We start from the raw sequence: 26,142 nt of genomic DNA, 5'->3' as shown, positions 1-26,142 counted from the left end.
TTCCTCTTCCGCTCGCTGGATGCAGGAGACCAGCCTTTCTCAACGGAATATCCGAATAAACCATATTACTTTCTTATCTTATTATTTTCATACAAAAAAAAAACATTTTCCCGAGAAAATTTGAATGATTTCCCATGAAAGTTCCGGTCCTAACTCGCCGCATGTCCCTTTCCTTATATAACAAAACCTCCCCTTTGCTATCCATCCCAAATGTTCCCTCACCCAAGTTTCCCCCCCATTCTTTAACACCGATTTTCACGGTCCCCAAACAACACAAGAATTCGATGGCCGCTTGTGTTGGAGCTTCAAGAACCTCCATAACTGAACCCAACCCACTTTCCCGAGACCCAAACAGTTCTCAAATCGACGACAACAAATACAACTACGTGGAATTCTGCCGACCCAGTTTCCCGGATCACGTTTCCTGCGTACCCATTTGCCCGGATCGGTCGAAAATCATACACCCGGATACGAACATAGACGAGGTTGATCAAGACGAAGATGAAGACAGCGAGGTTGATCTATGGCTGAAAATGCAAGACGAAGCTCGTTTTGATGTGGAGCAGGAACCCATATTGTCAAATTACTATTACAACTCGATCTTGTTGCATAGTTCATTGGAGAGCGCGTTGGCTAATCATCTTTCAATGAAACTGAGCAATTCGAGTCTTCCTAGTGGCACCCTATTCGATCTTTTCGTGGGGGTGCTTGGAGGGGATCAGGAAATCATGAGGGCCGTGAAGGATGATCTGAGAGCAGTGAAGGAGAGGGACCCAGCTTGTATAAGCTACGTGCATTGCTTATTGAATTTCAAAGGGTTTCTTGCTTGCCAAGCACATAGGATGGCACATAAGCTGTGGTCACAAGGTCGGAAGGTCTTGGCTTTATTGGTTCAGAACAGGGTGTCTGAGGTTTTTGCTGTGGATATCCATCCGGGAGCTAAGATCGGACGCGGGATATTGCTCGATCATGCCACCGGTGTGGTGGTCGGAGAGACGGCTGTGATTGGGAACAATGTCTCAATTTTACACAATGTGACATTGGGAGGGAGTGGGAAGGAGTGTGGGGACAGGCACCCAAAGATTGGTGATGGGGTGTTGATAGGGGCAGGGACTTGTATTCTGGGGAATATTAGGATTGGGAATGGGGCTAAAATTGGGGCTGGTTCGGTTGTGCTCAAGGAGGTTCCACCTAGGACAACAGCGGTTGGGAACCCAGCTAGGTTGGTTGGGGGGAAGGACAATCCAGTTAAGCTTGATAAGATTCCTGGTTTAACTATGGACCATACTTCACATATTCATGAGTGGTCTGATTATGTTATTTAGGGTCCTGTCTCAGTTAATTTTTGTTTATGCTCCTTTTGCATTTTGATTAGTTTCTTAAAACCGGGGTTTCTTTGTTTGTGTTGTAAGTGAGAACTGAAGTTCTCCTAGTTGCAAACAGGGTGCCCCGAAGCTGCTATGTAGCCTATGTATGTTGAGGGGTTGTTTTGCGTTTGTAATATTACAACCTGCCATGACTGTGATCATGTGCTGCAATATATAGTATTTTGTTCTTGTCGTAGGATGATATCCAGCTTTCTTTATTCTTTTATTATTATTATTAGTTCTATTATTGTTTTTTATGATCAGGATGTGATTTTGTGCATCCAAGGTTGAGTATTTGATCTATGATATGCGATCCATGATTTGTGAATAGCATGATTCTCGAAGGTGATTCAGTTTCGGTTATAAGGCCAGTTGCAACTGGGTTGAAAAGCCTCTTGGCTTATTGAGTCTTCAATTTATGATATGTGTCCCATTCTGAAGGATATGGAGTTCTGGTCTGTCATATACTTGGATTAGCTAATTTTGAAGTCCATAATTTGGTGAAGTCGGTTGCTTGTTGTGAATGGTCAACCCTATCCCCATCTCCACTTTATTTGAGGTTTCGTTTTGGTCGGGGAAGCAGATGGGAGTGTCCCAGACATCCCCTTTCTGCCTAGTTGAATAATATTGAAAAAGGGTCAGGGCACTAGGTCGCTGTGGGAGAAATTGAGTGATTTGTTTCTTCTACTACTGAGATATGCTTTTGGCAGACATCTATCATTTTCTAAGTAGTCGACCTCTGTTTCTATGCTTTTGGTAGTCATTCAATATCTGCTTGTGGGTAGTATATCAAAGTGTCTTAGGGAAGGAATGAAGGAATTAAGTTCCACTTTTTTATTTGCTGGGGGAAGTAGTCCAGCTTTAATTGTGCCAAGTCAAAGTTTTGACGATCATGGATGAAGATTTGGAGAAAGGTTTAGTCTGAATAAAAGGTAGATGGATAAGATTTTAGTCATTGATAAACTGAAGATGAGTACAATATTACTGCAACAAAGAGGAGTACTGTGTGATTGTTTAGCTTTCGTAATCCTCCTATGAGAGGATATGGTTTATTCACCACCTGTCAGAATGGAAGTAAAAACCGTGTAGCCATAAGCAGTTGGGGCATGCAAGTACTTTGTGACATCTAGTTGAGAGAATGGGGAGGAGAGGTAGTTGGAGCAGAGAAGTTATGGGTGTATAAAATGAGCCATTTGCTCCTCTTCACAACTGGGATTACACTTTGGATTATGTGATTTTTTCCAGAAGGGAAGAAGAGTATGCAAAATTATGCATAATCTGAAAGTCTTGCTATATTTGACATGTCATAGGGCCACCCTGAGATAATTGTTAAGGCTATGGATGAAAAGAGAAGAAAATTTAGGTGGAAATGTATGACAGAAACAAGTAGCCGCTTCCGACCAAAGTTGCCGATGTCTAAATTCCTGCCATAATAACTTTGGTCGGAAGCGGCTACTTGTTTCTGCCAGTTTCCCAACTTGTTTCTTGTTTCATCTGGTAAAGTTAGTCCTGGCATTGGCAACTGGCAAGGCTGCCCCGAGCGATTAGAAAACTGACAATGTTTCCACTTGCAGAGGGGTGGATGAGCATTCAGAGGGTGGCACTTAGTTATCAGTTGCAACATATCAAGGGTACATGAACTAATTTTAGCCTACTTATTTTTCATGATTACCAAAGACAAAGAAGCCAGAAAAAGGAAAAATAAACTGGGTGAATTTAAAGAAACGCCCATATGAATGAAAATATATATGCTTCCTTAAAAAAGCTGATTCTGTATATAGTTATCTTGCAGAATCTGTCAATATGCAAACTTATCTTAAACTGCTCTATTTCCAGGACTTCTTGGAATGTTTCTAACATTAATTACTTATCTGGTGAGAGCTATAATAGAAGCTTCTGGGTTTGACTTAGAGCTAAGAGAGAGCAAATTCAATTAATTAAAACTTAGAAGGTTTAATAATACTTAACGCATTTGCATTGAAATTTACAGCATGTTGCTGAGTCTGCATAGGGTGTCAGCAGCCAATTATCAAATCTCCCAGGCCTTAACCCTTCCCTCCCTCCCTCATGAAAATAATTCAGAGAGCTACCAAATTAATTAATCACTCCATTCATGTTTACTGTGACGTGAGGTGTGACTTGATTTTCATCATCGTGGGCCCCAAGTTTGCTCTTATGTTTTTTCTTTCTCCAAGGAGGATAAGTAGTGGCGTGTTTCCTTCTCCTTCTCATACCATAACTAGGAGATCTTTTAGCCGCCTATCAGATTCACTCCTATAAAAAGTTTGATATCCCTTCTTAAGAGTGTTCGTTAATGTTTTAACTTTTTTTTGAGTTAAAGTTAAAAAAAGAAAGAGAAAAAGTTTAACAAACAAGATACTAAACTATTCGGCCATTCATTGAACAAGAGAAAGAGAGACGGGTGCGTTTGCTAAACCATTTTAGAAGGTATTTTTTGTGTTCAAGTTAAAAAGGTGTTTTGAGAATAAAACAGAAAGGAAAATAGATTTTTTATTTTTTATTCTTTTAGAGAATAATTCTCTTTTAGCCACCTTTCAATCCTATAAAAAGTTACTATTCGGCCATTCATTGAACAAGTGAAGTGAGAGAGACTCTGTATGTATGTGCTGTGCGACATAGTTAAAGACAGAAGCTGCCGATTGCTTTTCACTGCTCTTTTTTGTTTTTTTTTTTGTTTTGTTTTTTTTTTTTTTTAAAAAAAAAAACAATTATGGGGAAAAAAAAAAATACACTTTATCCACTTTTAAGTTTGACTCATTTTTTGATCTTGTCTCTAATCTTTTAAGTTTGACTCATTTTTTTTTTTTTTTTTTTTTTTTTTTTTTTTTTGTTGTTGTAAATACTGGACTTCATTACTCTATTCATGGTCTTGGCACCTATATATCTCTTAATCAAGCTTAGAATGTGTTATTTCCTCTATTTCAGGTAGGGGCTCGCACCTTGAGCCTTTTTCTTTCATATATTTGGTCAAATATGTTTCGACTTTTAAATGGGTTTATCATTTAGGCTTTTCACGTTATAACATTGTTATGACTTGACTTTTATTATTGTTGTTGTTTGAAGTTTTGGGAAATCTTATTAGGAGAAAGAGTCTACGCTCAAAGGTATCATTTTTCTTAAACCCTATAAATTATGCTTAGTTTATTTTACTAGTAGTTTATACTATTGTGTGTTTGTGATATCATGAAAATTTGAAATTTTAATTTCGAATCGAATAAGTACTTTGATGTAAAAAAATTATACAAGTTTGTCTTCCCTTACCAAAAATTCTGGTTTTATCCTGTACTAAATGACCCTTCCAAAGTTTCAACTGTCAGTAAGTTTGTCCATTCGTTGATCATTTCTATCTTATTAGATGGAAAATAACCCATGTATGTTGCACCCAAAATGCCTCCATGGGGTAAGACAACTCTTCTTTTTCAATACTGCTTGATGGATTCCCTTTTGGGAATTTTACCCATCTAGTGGTCTAAGACATGGGATCCTCTCTCCCTACTTACGTCGTGGGAGACCGGAGACGTACTGAAAATTAATTACTGGTTAATTAATGTCCCAATTTGAGGTGAGAGCTACTGTTCTCAGTAACTTTAATGGTAATATAAATTAAAGTTGATACTAGATGTCTTCACACTGTTAATGCTAGCTGCTATTGGAAAAACTTTAAGATAACAAGCTGTAAAAAAGTTGTAAAGGGGTTGTACTTGTAGCATTAAAAACCAATTAACTGCATGTTTGCATGCTAATGTAGTCGTTAATTCATGGCAGTTTCTCGTTTGGTAAAATTTTTTACGACAACGATAAATGTCTATAACCTGTTATTCATAGAGTCTGGACAAAGAAGGAACCACAAAACTTCTGAAAGAACTATAGATCCACTAACACAGTGAAATAGATTTGTACATGACATGGTTACGATGATAAAGCATGCATGCATGCATGAAGAAGATCCAAAGAGCAATGAAACATCTCTCCCCAAAATCTTCCATTCTTGAGCTTTCTTTTTGTTTATTTATTTATTTATTTTTTTGTAAGTAACCATTCTTGAGCTTATTCAACCGGCATCGGATAATATGGAGTGGGAATCAAGAGCAGATCGGCTTTTCTTCTTGCTGTGAGGCCGGTGGTCTCAGTCATGTCCATGCCTTCATTCTTCATTCCATTGGGAAGTTTCCAATCAAAATGGTACAAAAACATTGCAAGTGCGAACTCAACATTCACAAGGCCAAATGTCATGCCGGGGCATATCCTCCTTCCGGCTCCAAACGGGATAAATTCGAAATTAGTCCCCTTATAGTCAATAGTGCTATCAAGGAACCTCTCTGGATCAAACTTCTCTGGTTCATTCCAATATTTGGGATCTCTTCCAATTGCCCAAGCATTAACAATTACTTTAGTTTTGGCAGGAATTTCATACCCATTAATTTCACACCTCTCTCTAGATTCTCTGGGAACTAGCAGAGGAGCAGGAGGGTGTAATCTCAGGGTCTCCTTAACAACTAACTTCAAATATTTCATCTCATTCATGGCTGTTTCATCGGCCTTCCCTTTTCTATTAAACACTTCTCTCACCTCAGCTTGTGCCTTCATCATCACTGTTGGATGTTTAATCATTTCTGCCATTCCCCAAGTCATGGTTGTGGCTGACGTCTCACTCCCAGCGCTGAACATGTCCTGAAAGGGGATCAATGATGTTTGATTCATTCGCTTCCCAAAAAAAAGATTGAAGCAATTAATAGAAATAAATAAAGCAAACCTCGACTCCGTCATTCTCCTAATTCTATTTTAATTAAATATTTCACGTATTGGGTTTCACTTACTATAGAGGAGTTTGAGCTTACACGTGAAGACGAGTATTGAAATATAAATTAAATGATCAAATTCATCACTCCTTATCAACTTAAGGAAGCAAAAATAATGTGACGTCTCACATTTCTTGGGTATGGGAATAGAGATGTGTTTATATATATATATATATATATTCGCACCATGCATTCTTAATATAGCACGTTTTAAAGCCGTGATGACTATAAACCTATTAAAACTCCGCAATTAAGGGGAAGTTTGATTCGGAAGAGAAAAAAAACTGACAATATTGTGTCGTTGAGGGGTGTGTCGATACAAATAAGGTGAAATTCCGGTGGGAATTACAAAAGCATGCATCATATGAGCAGAAGGTGAATATAATTACCAGGATTACAGCTTTGATGTTGTCGTTAGTTAAGGAAAACTCACTGTCGCCATGCTCCTGAAAGGTCGTTAAGAGAATATCTACCAAATCTTCTGTGGTCGCAGCCTCTCCTGATTTTGTTGTTGTTGCCTTGGCCTCTTTATGATCATTGATGATGTTTTCCAACACCCTGTCAGCCACTTGATGCATCCTCTCAAGTTTTATTCTCATCCCACTGATCAGATGAAGCAGTTTAAAAGAAGGAAAAACATCAGCAATCTCGAAACCTCCAGCCACCTTAAAAGCTTCCAACACAGCTGACAGGAATTTCTCTTGATCTTTGCATTTCTTACCAAAGGCCGCCCTTGCAGTAATGACAGACATGGTTGAAAACAATTTCTCCGTAAGATTGATAGAAGACCCTGCTTTTGAAGCAATCCATTTAACGAGGTTTGATATCTCTTCTTCTCTAATTGGTCGGAAAGATTCGACACGTTTTGAGCTTAAAAGCTCTAACACACAAATCTTTCGCAGCTGTCTCCAGTAATTTCCATATTGAGCAAAGACGATGTCGGAAGAATCATAGGACATGATTTCTGAAGCCAGAATGGTTGGCCTCGTTGCAAAGATAGAATCATGGGTTTTCATCACCTCTCTGGCTAACTCTGGAGATGAAACAGCAATGGTGGGAACTTCTCCTAGTTGAAGGTACATGAGAGGTCCATGTTTATTGGCCAAGTCTCTTAATGCACGATGGGGAAGAGAGCCAACAAACTGGTGCAAGTTTCCTATGACAGGTAGCTTCCATGGCCCTGGAGGTAGATTTGAAGTTGAGTTGGTTTTGAATCTCTTCGTTATTTTCACTACTGCAAACATAAAGAGAAAGAAGGTGAACAGGATAGGGAAGGAGAACACTTGGAGCTCCATGACCATGAGGAAAGTGTGCTTTACTGCATCTCTCATGCATCCATATTTATGCAAACTGTGGAGCCTTGGGATCTTGATTTCTGGTTTGTCGATCTTCTACATGATCGGTATGTTGATTCCCCAGCTACTTGGTCTTAATTTGCACCAATTAAGCTAGACTTGTTTGTTAAATGAAAAATTGCACTATTAATCCTGTAGTTTATCTAAATTATAATTTTTTTTTTTTTTTAATCAAAATTAATTCATACATCCTTGTAGTTGGCTTAATTTATAAATCACTTCCAAGAGTCAAATTTCGTTAGGCACCATATCAGCTCCAATAAAATGGTGACACGTGTCAATTACAATAAAAATAATAATAATAATACTTAAAAAATATTTTTTTAAAAAAAAAAAATAAAATAGTAAAGGGTTGGCTGCCAGCCACCCCTTTTCTTTTTTAATTTTTTTTTTTAAATTAATAAATTTTTAAGTATTATTTATTTATATATTTAATATTTTTATTTTTTTATTACGATTGACACGTGTCGCCGTCTTATTAGCCCTGAGTGGCGCCTAACAGAATATGTCAAAATTTTTAACGAAATTTGACTCTAGTGAGCTATTTGTAAATTAAACAAGAATCTTTAAATTAATTTTGATACTAAAAGAAGCAATTTACAATTTTGGTCAACCACATGGATAAATGGTGCAATTTTCCTTTTGTTAAATAACACAGATATTACCACCACAATCAGAATAAACATATAATAAATAACATGCAGATTTGGTGACGAAGTGAAAACCTTTTTGAGGAACTGTTTAAAAAGTAAAACTGTTTCGGGAATCAGCCAACTTCAAAGGTATCTACCTACAAAAGACTTGTTAAGCTGAAATTTATTTTGAAGAAATTAGAAGATTGGCAGTGTTGTTTGTTCTAAATCTTGTTTGTAGTCCGTTCAAACGAGGTGTGTTTTTGGAGGGTTCTAAGACTGGCAATATGGCTCGTTCTAAGTTGTGTTCCAATCAAGTTCGAACTACGGTCTTACAGAACAGCTCATTCCAAGCACGTCCTAATTCAGTTTGAACGTGCCGCTCCAGTAAACCATGTAAAATCCTAAGTCACATCATAACACTTTTTTTTTTAAAAAAAAAAAAAAAATGTTTTAGGGGTGTTTTTTAATTTTTGTTTGAAAAAATATTTTGGAACGACAAAAATGTGAAGTGGTTTTCTTTTAAAAAAGAGTTCTTTATATTTTTAGTACTTTGTTAATATTTTTAACTTGATAACAGAAAAAAAAAAAAAAAAAAAATCTGATAAGAAGCTTTGGTTTCATGAGTGAAGGCATTTGTGTAACTTTTGGTTTATATTTTCTACGGAGCTGGCAAGAGGTATTTAAGTACTAATTAAGATAGATGATCGAACTAAAAACACAGAGACAAGACATCACAAAAAACAACTATGCCGGCCACGACGAGTTGCGATTAAGACCTTATTAACTTGTAGCACTTGTTCTATGTATCATAGCCGTTTGTTGCAGTTTGGGAGCCTTGAATCCTAAATATGAGGGATCCCTCCAAATGGACAAGGGCTGAGAATTTATGATTGTAGGATAGTATAAGTGGCGTGAGTTAAGGCTTGTTTCAACTCTTATTTTGTCATGACAAATTAATATAATTAAATTGCTGTGTTCGAACAGCTTTCAGTATGGTGCCACAAGTTTTGATAAAGTCCTTCATTTACTCCTGTAAAACAATAAATATTAGCAAATGAACTCTCCGGAAGTGTCAGGCGGTCCCACTCCGATGTTTAGTCTTTTGGGAGAATTTAAATCAAGTCTTTATAATCAATAAATCATATGAAGAATACCTAGTGGTGTGTACCTATTTATAGATGAGACTTTAACTGTTTAATCCGAATAAGGTGAAAACTGATTCCTTAACTTTGAGATTTCTTTCCATTCTACCCGAGATCCAATATCTTGGGATTTCATGCTTCCGAGATAATTCGGCTTCTTGTGAAATTCTTGATGGGCCTTAGCCTTTGCTTCTTGATGTCAATGATGTGCCTTAGCATTCATCTTCAAATGTAGTTGGTTTTTCAAGACTTAATATAAGTAAATGGGCTTGTATGAGTTAAATAAGCTCATTTACTAACTATTGAGAATATTTCCTAAGACTATGAATACCAATTTGTTATGACAAATTAATATTTTCGGATCGCAAATAAGCGAAAAGAATAAAATAAAATAATTAATGTAATCAAGCAGAACACCAAGAATTCCCTAAGGTACCAAAAAAAAAAAAAAAAAAAAAAAACAGAAAGAAAAAAGAGGTGGCTTAACGCTTTGGGGGTGGTTAGGGCTACCCCAATTTTTTTTATTATTTTTTTTTTGGGAGGGGGGGTTAATTTTTTATTTAACCTTTTTATTTATTTATTTATTTTTTTGGTAATGGCAAGATGTGTATGGTTAAAATCCTTGAGCATATATAAAGCCCCATCTGAAGCTGAAGAAAGATTGCCCAAAAGTGATGACATTGGTTTTGACTATTGGCCAGTAGGTCTTATAGAACACCATCTTGCCCAGGGGATTTGTTAAGACCCAGTAGAGATGATATAGCTTGAAAAATTTCTGAATCATTAGGAGGGCACACAAAAAAAAATTATCCTCATCAATAATCACAGTATCCAAAAATCAGTCAGATCATCATCAAGATAAGGATTTGTAGTAGAAAAAATCTTACTAAAATGGTCCACAACAAAATATTGATCACCAATGTTTTCCCTACTATTAGGGCAAGAACCATTAATTGTTTTAAGGAAAATATAAGGAATTATACCTATGATGATCCGCAATGGAAAAACTTCGTGTTGAAGTTTTTACAAGTAAGCCATAGCTCGAAACAAAAGGATGGTTCGTGGTCAGTTACGAACTTGCGGTGAGTCGTGGTTTCAAAATGTAAGTGAAATTAATTGGGTGAAAGTTTGAGAGAGAGAAAAAATAAATAAATAAATTTACACTTACGTTTTTTTAATTTTAACAGGTTCCAACTATACCTTAACACCAACAAATCCTTAATTGAAAACAACTTCAATTCAGTTTTTTTATTTTTCATTTATTTAAAATAAATAAATAAATAAAATTAGAAGTTTCCAACTAATCCTTTATTGAAAACAACATATACAAGTATTTGATGGATGGCATCAACTCTAAGAAGCTCTTTCTTAAAGTACCAAGATTCCAACCTAGTTGGAAACAAAACTTAAATTAAGGAGAGAATATTTCCAACCTAGTAAACAACAAAACTTAATTAAAATAAGGAGAGAATATATGACGTAACGCAGGCGGATAGGAGTGAAGAGAAGCTGTGTTCTCTAACACTAACTTTCAACTCATAAGTTGAAGAAGAAAAATCTTGATTTAAAAATGACAATTGATGATCATTTTAGCTTCTTACATCGTCTTCCTATTTATAGTGAAGCCCTAGTGGCTGATAAGGAATAAAATAATGGTAAAAAGATACCATCAAATCCTCATTAATGAGAGGAGATTGGATGGACATAGTAATCCCATGATTTAGGAAAAAATATTGACAAGATAATTATCAAAAGATTAAAAATATGGAAGTCAACAATTCTTCCATGATTTTAGCTCGAAAATCTCTAGAAAATCCGCTCGGCTGTTTCTTCCAGAAGATCCGCTTAGCTGCTCCTCCCGTCGGAGAGTTCTGCTCCGATTTACCGAGCTAGGTCTCGGTTATTTGCCGAAGGGGACTGAGCTGGGTTTTGGTTCGTCGTCAGGGTGGGATCTCGGCATTTTACCGAGTCGACTCCCGACACATCTCGACTAGGTGCCGATCTAGACACCCCTTCTCGAAGATTGTCCGAGACAACTTCCTTGTCTCGGATATTGTCCGAGACAACATTGTGAACCTTCCGAGGCGCCTTTTCTGGTGGTCCTTCATCAGTCTCCCATTCTTCAAGAAAACTCGTCCTCGAGTTGGAATCATCGTAAAGTGGCTTGTCACGATGGTAGGCAAAGAGGCCAGCCACATTGAAAGTGTTGGAAATGGCCATGTCCTTGGGAAGTTCAACCACATAAACATTATCATTTATCTTCCTTTTAATCAGAAACGGTCCATACTTTCGACTCTTCAATTTGCCATAGGTTCCAACCGGAAAGCGGTTCTTACGCAAATGCGCCATCACCAAGTCGCCTTCGCGGAAAATCTTTGCTCTCCGCTTTGAATCAGCGGTATCTTTGTAATTGTCATTCGCCTGCTCCAAATTCTGACGTACTTCCACATGGATCTGCTGCACTCAATTAGCCATATGCTCAGTTGGGACATTCAACCCCAGAAGTCTTGGAAGTGACACCAAGTCAAGAGTATGCTTTGGAGGTTTGGTGTAGACAATCTCAAAGGGTGACTTGCCGGTGGACCGATTACTCATGCTGTTGAAAGCGAACTCTGCCTGAGGAAGGTTGATGTCCCACTGCATTGGCTTGTCTCGGGAAACACACCTAAGCATATTGCCGAGAGTTTGGTTGGTCATCTCGATCTGTCCGTTTGTCTGTCGGTGGCAGATGCTGCTATAGTTAAGGGAGGTGTCGAACCACCGCCACAATGTCCTCCAGAAGTGGCTAAGGAATTTGACATCCCGGTCCGACATGATGGATTTTGACACCCTATGCGACCGAACTACTTCTTGAAAGAAGAGATGGGCTACGTGTGTCGTGTCTGATGTTTTTCTGCAAGGGATGAAGTGTGCCATTTTGGAAAATCGATCAACGACTACAAAGATAGAGTCCATGCCTTGTTGGGTCCTCGGAAGTCCGAGCACGAAATCCATGCTTAGATCTTCCCAAATGGTCTCGGGAATTGGCAAATGAGTGTGTAGCCCGGTATTCTACGTTCCTCCCTTTTCGGTCTGACACACAGGGCACCTTTGCACAAATTTGCCGACATCTCGCTTAAGCTGTGGCCAATAATACCTATCTGAGACCAATGAAATGGTTTTATCCCGACCCACATGACCATTGAGACCTCCTCCATGTAACTCACGCAAGATCTGTTCACGCAAAGAGGTTCGGGAAACACAAAGTTGGTTTCCTTGGAATAGATATCCCTCTTGAATGTGGAAGTCCACATTTGACTGCATCGACATGCACTTTTCCCAATCTTCTTTGAAATCCTCAGCTTCGGCATATAGAGCCCGTAAGTGCTCTAGGCTTGTTATCTCGAACTGTAATGTCGCGAGCAAAGCCAGTCGTCGACTCAAGGCATTAGCCACCTTGTTCTGTTTTCCCGACTTGTGCTTCAGTACAAAAGTGAACTTCTGCATGAAAGCAATCCACCGGGCGTGCATCCAATTCAAAGTGTTCTGCGTGTTGACGAACTTCAAAGCTTGGTGGTCACTTTATAGAACAAATTCCCGATGGATTAGGTAGTGCTCCTAATGCTTCAAGGATCGGATCACTGCATAAAATTCAAGCTTGTATGTCATCAACTTTTGTCGAGCTTTACTCAATTTTTTGTTGAAGAATTCGACTAGCCGACCTTCCTGTGACAACACTGCCCTGATCCCTACAATGGAGGCATCACAATCAACTTCAAATAATTTCTCGAAGTCGGGTAAGGCTAGGATTGGCTCTATTGACAGTCACTCCTTGATCTCGGCAAAACTGGCTTCCTGCTCTTCTCCCCATCAAAATTGCCCTTTCTTCAAGCACTCGGTAATTAGGGCTACCAAGCTGTTGAAATTCCGAATGAACCTTCGATAGAAAGTGGCCAGGCCGTGAAAGCTTCAAACTTGTCCGACTGTAGTGGACGTCGGCCATTCTTGAATGGCTTGGACCTTCTCCTCATCTACTTGTATGCCCTCGGCACCTGTAATAAATATGAGGAAAAGCAACTTGTCCGTAAGTAAAGTGCACTTATTCAGATTGAGTTATAGCTTGTTGTTCCTTAACACACTTAAAACTTCTCGTACTTACTTCAGATGTTCCTCGGTATTTTGGCTATATATCAAAATATCACCGAAGTAAACTACAACAAATTTACTAATGAAAGGCTTTAGCACTTGATTCATTACCCGCATGAATGTGCTTGGTGCATTCGAGAGCCCAAATGGCATCACCAGCCATTCATACAAACCCTCCTTCGTCTTGAAGGCTGCCTTCCATTCGTCTTCGGGTCAGATCCGAATTTGGTGATAGCCGTTGCGTAGGTCAAGTTTTGAAAAGACCTTTGCTCCTGTTAACATATCGAGCATATCATTTAGCCTCGGAATGGGGAATCGATACTTCACCGTGATTTTGTTGATGGCTCGGCTGTCTACACACATCCTCTAGCTTCCATCCTTCTTTGGAATTAGTAACGCCGGCACGGCACAAGGACTCAGGCTCTCCTTGATCAAACCCTTTCGGATCAGATCCTCTACTTGCTCTCGGAGGATCTTATGCTCCTCGGGACTCATCCGATAGTGGGGAAGGTTAGGAAGACTTGCTCCCAGCACTAAGTCAATCTAGTGCTAAATGTCCCTCATGGGAGGTAACTCGGTCGGTAATTCAGCTGGCACGAGATCCCCAAACTCATCCAACATCGGCTGTATCAATTTAGGAATATCTGCCTTTGACTCCGACTCAACACCCTTAACTACCATAGTTAATATCGTCTCGACAGTTTTCACTTCCTACATAAACTCTATTTCATTGAGGGTAAGGAAAGACGGCTTGCTTGCCGTGGTACTACCTTGAGGTGTGTTATTAGTCCCAGTTGGTACTAATATAATCTTCTTCCCGTGCCACCAAAAGAGGTAGACATTGTCCTGACCCTTATACGTGGCATCTACATCGTACTGCTACAGTCGTCCCTACAATACATGACAAGCATCCATTTCTACAACATCACATATGATCTTGTCTCGATAGGACTGCCCGATTGAGAAAGGCACTCAGCAAGTGTCCGTGACTCTCCAATTGATCTTGTAGGGGCTCGGGTGCTTCTCGGTTTTAAGCTGCAACGTGGTGACTAATTTTCAATAGACAATATTCTCACAACTTCCACTATCAATAATTAGATTGCACACCTTCTGATTGATAGTACATCGGGTTTTGAAAATGTTGTGCCGCTGCGTCGGCTCTTCTTTTTTAGGGGTTAACAACACCCTTTGAACGATATAGTCGATGAACTCCCCTTCCTCACCTTCAGTGAATTCTCCTCCTTCATAATCACCGAGTTCATCCTCCTCGGTTCCTACAGTATCTTTCGATAAGACTCCTTTCACCGAGTCCACCATATTTATCGGGCGTTGGTTTGGGCCCTCATTGGATCGGTGACCAGGTTGGCCACTCCTGAAACATTTACCGAGAATAGGCTTGGCGTACGGATTGTTACTACTATTGCTGACAGCCTTTTTCCTAGGTGGAAAAGACACCCCTTTGGCTGCTTGGGTGTTACTGCTTTCACCCTGGAATCGTCGGGGTTGTGAACTTTGTTGAGGGCTCGATACAACCGTCTATTCTCCTTTCTTCCCGGTCTGCTTAAAAGCTTGTTACCGGCTCGTTTGGCTCACCATCTGCAACTCAATCTTCATGGCTAGGTTCACGGCCTCGGACAAAGTCCACACCGCATGCAACGACACTTGGTCTTGAATAGCCATTCGCAACCCTCCAACATACAGAGCTACTTGCTGACCCTCTGTCTCAGATAGATTATTTTGAGAGTCCAGGCGATAGAACTCCTCGGTATATTCTGAAATTGATCGAGTTCCTTGTCGGCAATTCTGGTACTGCTGGTACAACATTTGCTCATAATCTGGGGGTAAGAACCGAGCCTTCATTAACTTCTTCATTTTCAACCACGTCTGAATCAGTTGTTTACCTTGCCTTCTCTGGTTGCTCTGCGTTTGTTCCCACCAGGCTGAGGCTCCTCCACGCAACTTGTTCGCCACCAATTTCACCTGTTGTGCTTCCGGTCTCTGCATGTAGTCAAAGAAATTCTCGACTTGGAGATAACCATTAAAAGTAGGAAGGTCAATTTTTACCTGGAAATGGTGGGCATTTTCCGGTCTTCTTCTACCGCCATCTTCCTCTAAAAAATGGTCTTCTTCCGCACTAGATGACTCTTCGAAGGGTTGATGCCTTCGTCGAGGTCCAGGGCCACGTTCTCCTCTGGAATGGTCACGAGCCTCTTCGTTGACACGATTCCAGGGGGTTCATGGTTCCTGTTGCTGTCAACTCTGAGTCCGGCAGTTGCTTGCTATAACGCTTCAAGTGTGCGTTCCATATGAAGAAATTGCTGATCTCGGGCGTCTATGGCTGCCCAAAGGGCCTACACTCCACGTTCTTTACCGCCAGAGTGGTTGCTGTCGTTTCCGTCTCTTGCCATCAGACCAAGGTAGTCAAGGCTCTAATACAAATTGACGTAGCGCAGGCGGATAGGAGTGAAGAGAATTTGTGTTCTCTAACACTAACATTCAACTCATAAGTTGAAGAAGAAAAATCTTGATTTAAAAATGACAATTGATGATCATTTTAGCTTCTTATATCGTCTTCCTATTTATAGTTGAACCCTAGTGGCTGATAAAGAATAAAATAATGGTAAAAAGATACCAACAAATCCTCATTAATGAAAAGAGATTGGATGGACATGGTAATCCCATGATTTAGGGAAAAGTATTGACAAGATATTATCAAAAGATTAAAATATGGAAGTCAACAAATTTTCCATGATTTCAGCCCGAAAATCTCTAGAAACCCGCTCGGCTGTTTCTTCCAGAAGATCCGCTCGGCTACTCCTCCCGTCAGAGCGTTCTGCTCCGATTTACCGAGATGGGTCTCGGTTATTTGCTGAAGGGGACCGAGCTGGGTTTCGGTTCTTTGTCGGGGTGGGATCTCAGCATTTTATCGAGTCGACTCCCGACACATCTCGGATAGGTGCCGATCCAGACACCCCTTCTCAGAGATTGTCCGAGACAACTCCCTTGTCTCGGATATTATCCGAGACAACATTGTGAACCTTTCGAGGTGCCCCTTCTGGTTGTCCTTCATCAATATATTTCACAAAATATGCTAGCTCTCTAACTCTAAGGCTTCACAGAATGCATATATAAAAATATGGATGAGATGCAATTTCACCCATAATCAGTAGCCCTCCAATATTCACATTATATCATGGAGTTCCAATTGTTATCCTTCCCAATCCTATTGATCACCTTCTTGCTCTTCATGATGTTCATGTTCATGATGGTCTTGAAAACTAACCGCTCAACTTCAAATCTACCCCTAGGGCCATCAAAGCTACCTATCATTGGAAGCATGCACCACTTTATTGGCTCTCTTCCCCATCGTGCATTAAGAGATCGACTTGGCCAAGAAACATGGACCATTAAGGCACATTCGACTGGGAGAAGTTTCCTCCATTGTCGTTTCATCCCCAGAGCTTGCCAAAGAGGTGATGAAAACCCATGATTCCATCTTTGCATCAAGGCCTAGCATCCTAGCTTCAACCATCCTGTCTTATGATTCTACAAGCATTGCCTTTGCACCATATGGCCATTACTAGAGACAGCTACGAAAAATCTGTATACTAGAGCTCTTAAGTCCAAAATGTGTTAAATCTTTCCGACCCATTAGAGAAGAAGAGCTGTTAGGTCTCATCAGATGGATTGCTTCAAAAGCTGGATCTCCAATCAATCTTACCCACAAAGTGTTCTCAACAATATTTGGCATTACTTCCAGGGCGGCCTTCGAAAAGAAATGCCAAGAGCAAGACAAATTCATATCAACTGTGAAGGAATCTATTGAATTGGCTAGAGGTTTCAACATTGCAGATGTCTTTCCTTCTGTTAGACTGTTTCATGTTATCAGTGGGGTGAGGCCTAAACTTGAGAGCATGCATCAAAAAGCTGACAGGATAATGGAGAACATCATCAATGAAGATAAAGAAGCAAAGGCAACAACAAGCAGAGCAAGGGAGGCTGTAACAGCAAAAGATTTGGTGGATGTTCTCTTAAAATTTTAGGAGCATGGCGACAATCAGTTTTCCTTAACTAATGACAACATCAAGGCTATAATCATGGTAATGTCATTCACCTTCTGCTGATATCATGCTAATTTTGTACTTCCACATAATTTCACACGTTATTTTTGCTTCCTTGAGTGAACTTGACTATAATAAGAAGGATTTGGCTAACATTTTCCAAAGTCGATATTTTGGAGTTCCCATATCCTAGCTACATGGAGTCATTAATGGAGATGGTTCCTTCTTCTGTGTAAAACCTCCTTTGTGAGGAGCAGAAATGTTACGTAAATACATTATAAAGTGTACACTCCCTAACGTGACAATGAAAATTATCATTAGATGGATGAATCACCGTTAAATTTTAAATCTAATTGTGATTTTTATAGCGTGACTCAAACCTCATTAATCCATTTCACTTTTCAGGACATTTTTGCAGCTGTGAGTGAGACATCAGCCACAACCCTGAACTAGGCAATGTCGAAAATGATAAAGAATCCAAGAGTGATGAAGAAGGCACAAGCCGAGGTGAGAGAAGTGTTTAAAAGAAAAGGGAGAGTTGATGAAACAGGCATTGATGAGATGAAATATTTGAAGCTTGTTGTTAAGGGAGACCCTGAGATTACACCCTCCTGTTCCTCTACCCACGTACAAGGATCGAGACGAGAAGTGAGACAAAGAGATGCTTAGGTTCAGGGATTGAGTGGATTTTTTGGCTTGTTGGTTTTTTGTTTGAACTTTTGAGTCTCCCAACCGTTTGGGTTGTGGATGTTTTAGTTCTCCCCGGTGTTGATCCGGTGGGAGATTAGTTTTATGTTTAGTTTTGTATAGGCAGGAGAGTTCTCTGGTGAAGGTGCTGGCGCGAATCTGCCGTCCTTGGCGTGTTGATGATAGAGACCGTGGTCGAGTTTTGTTCACTGTCTGATCTTTGGAGGCCAGATCTACGTGCTTCTGTCATCTTCTGTTGGACACGCGCCACTCAGCCTTGCTTGCCGTCAATCTCTGGTGCTCCAGCCGCTCCCCACGGTTGTGCGGTCTCTTGGTGGTCGGCGCATGGTTTTCACGCGCCTGTGTAGATTTCGGCAAGGATCTGCGTGTGATGGCCAAAACCCGGGTTTTTCGCCGTGGTTGGTGTTTCTGGTGGTGATCGGAGGTTTTTGGCGTTTGAGGGTTGATGGGTTTGTTTCTGGTGGCGACGCGTGTGCTGCATGCGCCGTCACAGACGACGGCTTTCCAGCGGACAGCTTCCTAGTTGAGCTTTTCCTGTGTTTGTTTGTGTGTCCTTGGACAATTTGCTTTGTGCGCATTTTAACTTAGTCTTTGGTAGTCGCCCAGAATGTGTGACCGACTCCCTGATCAAGTAAAGGTGTATGTCAACGCAGAGGCATCATTCTGTTGGTTGGGTTATTTTAGTAGCAACTGTCAGTAATATTTTAAGATTTATGTACACCTTTAGGGTGTTTGTTCATGTTCACCTTTATGGTGTTTGATGTTGTACTGATGATTGGTTTTAATGAAAGATTATCTTTCCTTCAAAAAAAACTTGGATGCATGGTTGTAGTTGTATGTTAATAATCTATACATCTTATCAAAAAAAAAAAAAAAATCTATATATAAAAAACAAAAACAAAAATGTAGTTGTACGTTAATTAGTGTAAATGCTACAATTATTCTGCTCATATATATAGATTGTTCACCATACGTACAGAGAGTCAGAATCCTGGCCTACCCATGTTTGATAGAATTGTAGGGATAATGACAAGAACAATTGTCGGCAATTCAAAGAACAATATTGGTGCTAATATGAGAACGATAATATAATTAGTCCAATTTGTATAACAATATTATATATATGATGGTATTTGGATACTTCAAAAATTTTGAAATGCAAATCACAGGGAATTATATAAGTTTAGGCAACAAGGTGCATTTGTGCCTGTACATCTTTCTCTTTTTTCTTTTTTTTTTCCTCTCTCTCTCTCTCTGTTTTTAGACGACAAATTGAAGTGGGATGTCACGGGAGGCTCTTAAGCATGTAGGAAATTAGGGTTAGGGTTTATAAGATATTCGGAAATTGATAAAAATGGATTTGGGAAGTGGATGTATTTCAAACTTAACATAAGGCCATAATGCAAATTAGTTAATTTATCATTGATAATGAGGCATTTTCTGTTTACTTGTTCTTGGTGATTGAAGATAATATTTCTTCTGCTTTGGTCGCAGGAATAGTTGATGAAATTAAGCATTAGAATTTTAATTTGGGGTAAGAGCCAGATATATTTCATTGATGTTTGTTTGCTTAGAAACTTAATTATGAATCCACTTTATGAAATATCGTAACTTAATCAACAATTAATTTTTATTATTATTATTATTTTTTTAAAAAGAAAAAAGAAAAGAAACAGTTGACTTTGTCATTAATCAAGTGGATCAATGAACGATCGTAGTTATATTTTCTTTATCATAAATGCCAGGAAAGTTGAATATCCAAGTTCATAAGCTTATATATCCACCATGATTTTCTGGTTGGTTTTTCTTTTTCATAGGCACAATTTAATTATTATGTTTTGTCTCAATGAATAATTTAATTATTATTTTTAGATTACTGGAAATTTCAAATTCATGGTAATTTCAATCTCATCCATTTAAGTTTTCATAAATTAGATAAGTATATTAAAAATTAAGAATCCAAAATAATGTAGAAGTTATAATGATGATAATAAAGTCAGAATTTTACTCTCTCATATGACCATATAAAGTCAGAATTATAGTGTTGTTGATAATTACCGATGTTAGGGACAACTGTGTGGTATTGATAGTGGTAGGGATAATGAAAACAATAATTGTCAGCAATTTAAAGAAAAATGGTGCGCTAATTATATAAGAATGAATTGAGTTCATTTGATAAAAATAAAAAGTTAAAAAAAAAAAATAAAAATAAAAAAGGGTTAAACAATTTATTGGTCTATGAGGTTTGGAAAATTTATTTTTTATCCTCTATACTTTCATTCGTAGCACAGATGGTACCTATTGTTTGGGAAAAGATAAGTGGTTGAGCAACTCAATTTTTATTTGGTCAAGTGGGTCTTATAAATTATATCTCAAATTCGGATAAATAATCTGAGAAGATCTTATTTAAAATAATCTTATTTCGCATTGTGTGTGATAATATATATATATATATATATATATATATATATATATATATATATATATATATATATATATATATATATATATATATATATATTAATTGTCAATATAAGCTACATAAATTTATGCAAACAATAAAAAAAAAAAAAAAAAAAAAAAAAAAAAAAAAACACAATTAAACTGAGAAATAAAACATAACATAAATCTGTCCAAACATTTGCTCAATAAATACATGATGTAATCTAAATATCCAGGAGAATATATGGTCCACTAAAGCAGCCAAAATATGTCCAAATAGCCCTTCCAACACCCATCCTCATCTTCATTTGGATTGTGACTTGCCCAATCAAAATGTATTCAATACATTTATCTGATATCTTATAAAAAATTAAATAATAATAATAAATAAATAAGGGGATTTAAGTTGGGATTACCAGCCCATAGGATCAAAATGGGGTGGGCGCCCATCAGTTGGCAGCCCAACCGTTGGCGTTTGTGTGTGAGTGGAAGTTTGTTGACTTTTGACTTTTTTTTATATATATATATATATATAACCTTACCCACTCTTATGGTTTCAAAACTTTATTTTTTACCCCCTGAATTTTCATTTTTTTTTTCATAGAAGGTACTTGTGTTATGGGAAAAGACATAAATGGTACATCCATCTATTTTTCCGTCCAAAACTAAATGGTGTGCTAATTATATGAGAATGAGTTGAGTTCATTTGATTTAAAAAAAAAAAAAAAAAAGGTTAAACACCTTATTGATATCTTAGGTTTGGAAATTTTATTTTTTGTCTTCTGTACTTTCATTTGTAGCATAGATGGTACTTGTGGTTTGGAAAAAGATAAAATTGGTACCTCCATTAGTTTTTCCGTCCATAAACTAACAGTTGGACACGTGTCAACTCCTGAGAGTAGACATGTGTCATAATGTAAAAAAATAAAAATCTTTAAAAATTAATAAAAATTTGAAAATAATAAAACTTTAAAAAAAATTAATTTTTTTTTTAAAAATAAATAAATAAATAGGGGTGGCTCAACCATCCATCTTCTTTTTTATAATAATAATAAAAAAAGGTTTTAATACTTTTGTTTTTTTTTTTAAGTTATTATTTTCAATTTTTATTAATTTTTAAAGTTTTTTATTTTCTGTTTTTTTAATTTTTTTACATTATGACACGTATATACTTTCAGGAGTTGACACATGTTCAACCGTTAGTTTTTTGACAGAAAAACTAACGAAAGTACCAATTCCGTCTTTTCCCTAACCACATGTACCATTTGTGATACGAATGAAAGTACAAAGAGCAAAAAATCAAGTTTCAAACAACAGGTATTATCTGTGACACGAATGATCGAAAGCACAGGGAAAAAAAAAATCAAGTTTCCAAACCACAAGTACCAATAAGGTGTTTAATCTTTTAAAAAAATTAGAGTAATTACTTTTCCCCCATGAACTACTAAAAAATGCGCGATGCTCCCATGAACTACCAACTCGACCAAAAAAGAGCATTCAACTACCAACTTTACACATTTTGCTCCTTCCGTTAGTCAGACCCATTAACATTGACGGAATATGTCGATTTTGGACATTAATTTTGATTAAAAGCCAAAAATGCCTTCAATTGATAGAAAAATAATAATAATCAAAAAATTGGTTTATTAATTTGGTTTAAATTTATTAATAAAAAATATTAAAACTAATATATTTAATTAAAAAAAAAAGCAAAAAGAAATAAGAAAGAAAGGGGGTGGCTGACGAAGGGGCCACCCCCCAAAAAAAAAATCGCGCGGCCACCTCAAGTTACAGGGTGGCTGGATCCACTTCTGGGGGTGGATCGCAGGCCACCCCATCCGGCAGCATCCATTTTCCTTCCTCTTTTTTTTTTTTTTTTTTTTGTTGAAGTTAAGGGCATTTAGGTTATTTTTTAAATTGAGTGAGGGTATTTAAGTATTTTCACGAGTTAGGCTGACATAAAGGGGCAAAACATGTAACTGTGGTAGTTGGATGCTCTTTTTTGGTCGAGATGGTAGTAAGGCTGGCAAAACGGATCACCCGACACGACCCGTTAAGACCCGCGACCCGTTTAGCTTAGACCCAGACACGACACGAACACGGTAATTTCACGGGTCACCCGACACGACCCGTGAAACCCGTTTAACCTAATGGGTCGAATCGGGTAGACACGACCCGACACGACCCGTTTAAAAAAAAAAAAAGTTTTAAAAAAAATAATAATAAAATCTGCAAACATATATAATATATTATGGAAAAGAAAATCAAAACCCTCAAAGCCCCGCAAGTCCCTGTCTCCCTCACCGCCAAATGGCCAGTCAGTGCAGTCACTACCACCACAGCCACCCTTCCCCCCAGACAACCACCGCCTGTTGCTGCAACTTTTGCCACTGCTGCAGCCCACCACCACCGCGTCTTTCCCCGCCATTACCAGACCCACTTCTCCAAGCCCTTGCTGCTCACATTCTCCAATCAGTCCCACCAAGCCATCATCACGATCCCTATCCGCAATCTACGAAACTCGACACCCGCAATCTTCGTACCCAAAGCCAATGTCAACAATCGAATCAAAATCATTAGGCCCATCCATATATATCAACATACAGAAAACAACCTCAGAAACTCCAGAGGTTCCTCAAAAAACAGAGAACTTGCCCTGTTTTTGGATAGCTGCTTGAACTCTATACCCTTTGCTCAATAATCCTTTGACCAAAGAGAGAGATCGTCGTTGCATCGAGCGGGTCTAGCGAGAGGAAGAAGAAGAAGAGGGGGTGGCGGCGGTGGTGGTGCGACGCTGAAGAAGAAGAGAATGGAAGGGGAGCGGGACGGAGCGGTGTGAAGGAGAAGAAAAGAAAACTGAAGAAATGAACTTAGGGCAACCGGTCCTAACTCCTAAATGACTAAATTACAAAAATACCTAATAATCCTAAAATTCTAAATCAGATCTAAATATCTAATCTCATTTCCTTCTTCTTTTCTTTTTTTTTTTTTAATTTTATATATATATATATATATATATATATATATATATAAAAGCTAATCGTGTCTGGCGGGTCACCCGCGGGTGACCCGCGACCCGACCCGTCAAACTAAGATAAACGGGTCATAAACGGGTAGACCCGTTTATGACCCAAACCCGTTTAAGGTAAACCCAAACCCGCTAATTTCGTGTCGTGTTCGTGTCGGGTTGTCGTGTCGTGTCAAAATTGCCGGCCCTAGATGGTAGTTCATGGGGGCATCGCACATTTTTTAGTAGTTCATGGGGGGAAAGAGTAATTACCCCAAAAAAATTAGAGGGTGCTATTTGCTTTTTTGGTTAAGTTCTAATGTGACATAAAAGTTAAAGTAATTTTGAGTATTTTGTATTTAGATTTGCTTGTTAGTACCTTTTTTTTTACTAAACCAAAAAAAAAAAAAACTTTCCCAAAAAGCGTTTCAAACAAGTCCAATTTATATAACAATATATATTTTTTGATGGTATTTGGATAGATATAATACTAAAAGGAAGACTCGTGTCCTCCTTGAATCATTTCAAAATTAATATGACTTTTAAAATTATTACCATTAGATGTGTGATAGATCACCAATATTGGATTTTGATTCTATTGAAACAATAGTTACAAGAGCTCAAAAGATAAGAGTTACAAGCATTCAAGAGACAAAAATTACATACACTCAAGAGATAAGAACTACAAAATGATAATTATTGCTAGTGTAGAAGTTGAATGGACTTGTAACGTTTAGATTATTTCCCTATAAAGAGTCTTGTATACAATCAAATATAACAAGGAAAGATGTAGCCAAAGAAAAAGTTTTGACGTGTAGAAGTAGGCCATATACCGAACTACCTAAAATGTGTGTTTCCTCTATTTCCTTTATCTCTCTTTAAATTATTATTAGTTCTTACATTGTATCAAAGCTCTAGGCTAACGCCAATATTTGATCATGTGCCATTTTTTTTTTTTGTTCAATCATCCTTTTGCATCTTCAATTATAACCAAAATCAAAATACCCACAAATATTCATCGTGTACCATTTTTCTTTTCTTGTTTTTTATCATCTTTCCACACTTTCTCATCCACATGATTCTCTCTCTTGGTCAAGATGACATGCCACATTGTCATTGTTTCTTCTACTAGCAAATACTACCACTCAATTCTCTCTTGTTGAAGAAACAAATGTCAAAAGAGGTTTCATGCTCATAGTTAGCGCGATTTCGGCAATAGTAGCCGCTTCAGACCAAAGTTGCCGATGTCTAAATTCCGGCCATAATAGCCGATGCCGACTAAAGTCGCCGATGTCCAAGTCCCGGCCATAGTCACTGAAGTCCAAATTTCGGTTATAGAAACCAATGTTCCAATTTAGGCCATAATATCCATATTTTCTTTTCTAGCCCTTTGATATTCAGTACCAAACCTCAACATTTTTGTTATACCGTTGGGTTTGTGGGGGAGTATTAAAATAGGAGTTACAAGAGTTCAAGAGACAAGAGTTACAAGCATTCAAGAGACAAAAGTTACATACACTCAAGAGACAAGAATTACAAGATGATAAATTATTGTTAGTGTAGAAGTAGAAGAAACTTGTAACGTTTAGATTATTTCTCTATAAAGAGTCTTGTATACAATCAAATATACCAAGGAAATATGTAGCCAAAAAAAAGGTTTCGACATGTGGATGTAAGCCATATGCCGAACCACCTACAATATTTGTTTCCTCTATTTCCTTTATCTCTCTTTAAGTTATTATTAGTTTTTACATGGTATCAGAGCTATAGGCTAACGCCAATATTCAATCATGTGCCATTTCTTTTTTTGTACACTCATCTTTTTGCATCTTCAATTATAACCAAAATCAAAATACCCACAAATATTCATCATGTACCATTTTTCTTTTCTTGTGTTTTCTCATCCTTCCACACTTTCTCATCCACATGATTCTTTCTCTTTGTCAAGATGACATGCCACATTGCCATATTTCTTCTACTAGCAAACACCACCACCCAATACTCTTTTGTTGAAAAAAAAAAATGCCAAAAGAGGTTTCATGCTCATAGTTAGCTCAATTTCGGCAACAGTAGCCGCTTTCGGCCAAAGTGGCCAATGTCTAAATTCCGGCCATAATAGCTGATGCTGGCCAAAGTCGCCGATGTCCAAGTCCCGGCCATAGTCGCCAAAATCCAAATTTCGGCCCTAGAAACCGATGTTCTAATTCAGGCCATAATAGTCATATTTTCTTTTCTAGCCCTTTGATGTTCAATATCAAACCTCAACATTTTTGTTAAACCGTTGGGTTTAAGGGGGTGTATTAAAATAAGAGTTACAAGAGTTCAAGAGAGAAGAGTTACAGGCATTCAAGAGATAAAAGTTACATATACTTAAGAGACAAGAGTTGTAAGATGATAAATTATTGTTAGTGTAGAAGTAGAAGAGATGTAGCCAAAGAAAATGCTTTGACGTGTGGATGTAGGCCATATGCTGAACCACC

At 38.0% G+C, this 26,142-nt stretch overlaps 3 protein-coding genes and 1 pseudogene across 3 annotated transcripts; 2 read left to right on the top strand and 2 right to left on the bottom strand.

Annotated features, from left to right (window-relative positions):
• The first annotated feature begins 14 nt into the window (after positions 1 to 14).
• On the top strand, positions 15 to 1,563 carry LOC133875692 (serine acetyltransferase 1, chloroplastic-like). Its single transcript, XM_062313898.1, has one exon. It carries the CDS (start codon positions 135 to 137, stop codon positions 1,323 to 1,325), a length of 1,191 nt encoding a protein of 396 aa, XP_062169882.1. The 5' UTR covers positions 15 to 134; the 3' UTR covers positions 1,326 to 1,563.
• A 3,627-nt stretch (positions 1,564 to 5,190) lies between these two features.
• Positions 5,191 to 7,620, bottom strand: LOC133875711 (cytochrome P450 71D9-like). The gene is made up of 2 exons (XM_062313920.1): positions 6,577 to 7,620; positions 5,191 to 6,059 (listed from the first exon to the last, which is right to left on the bottom strand). The coding sequence occupies exons 1-2, from the start codon at positions 7,516 to 7,518 to the stop codon at positions 5,436 to 5,438; spliced, it is 1,566 nt and encodes a 521-aa protein (XP_062169904.1). The 5' UTR covers positions 7,519 to 7,620; the 3' UTR covers positions 5,191 to 5,435.
• A 4,750-nt stretch (positions 7,621 to 12,370) lies between these two features.
• On the bottom strand, positions 12,371 to 12,805 carry LOC133876340 (uncharacterized). Its single transcript, XM_062314608.1, has one exon. It carries the CDS (start codon positions 12,803 to 12,805, stop codon positions 12,371 to 12,373), a length of 435 nt encoding a protein of 144 aa, XP_062170592.1.
• Positions 12,806 to 16,595: 3,790 nt separating this feature from the next.
• Positions 16,596 to 18,801, top strand: LOC133876339 (premnaspirodiene oxygenase-like; annotated as a pseudogene).
• Positions 18,802 to 26,142: the final 7,341 nt, after the last annotated feature.

The sequence above is a fragment of the Alnus glutinosa genome, chromosome 8 (genome assembly GCF_958979055.1).
Source record: "Alnus glutinosa chromosome 8, dhAlnGlut1.1, whole genome shotgun sequence".
Taxonomy (NCBI): domain Eukaryota; kingdom Viridiplantae; phylum Streptophyta; class Magnoliopsida; order Fagales; family Betulaceae; genus Alnus; species Alnus glutinosa.
The sequence above is the reverse complement of the archived record's forward strand: the minus strand, read 5'-3'. Positions and strand labels throughout refer to the sequence as shown.

Excerpts from the sequence above, each read along its gene's own strand:
- LOC133875692 (XM_062313898.1), top strand. The coding sequence starts at position 135 with ATGAAAGTTCCGGTCCTAACTCGCCGCATGTCCCTTTCCTTATATAAC.
- LOC133875711 (XM_062313920.1), bottom strand. The coding sequence starts at position 7,518 with ATGAGAGATGCAGTAAAGCACACTTTCCTCATGGTCATGGAGCTCCAA. Across the intron at positions 6,060-6,576 it reads ACATCAAAGCTGTAATCCTG|GACATGTTCAGCGCTGGGAG; the intron begins GTAATTATATTC and ends ATCCCCTTTCAG.
- LOC133876340 (XM_062314608.1), bottom strand. The coding sequence starts at position 12,805 with ATGCAGAAGTTCACTTTTGTACTGAAGCACAAGTCGGGAAAACAGAAC.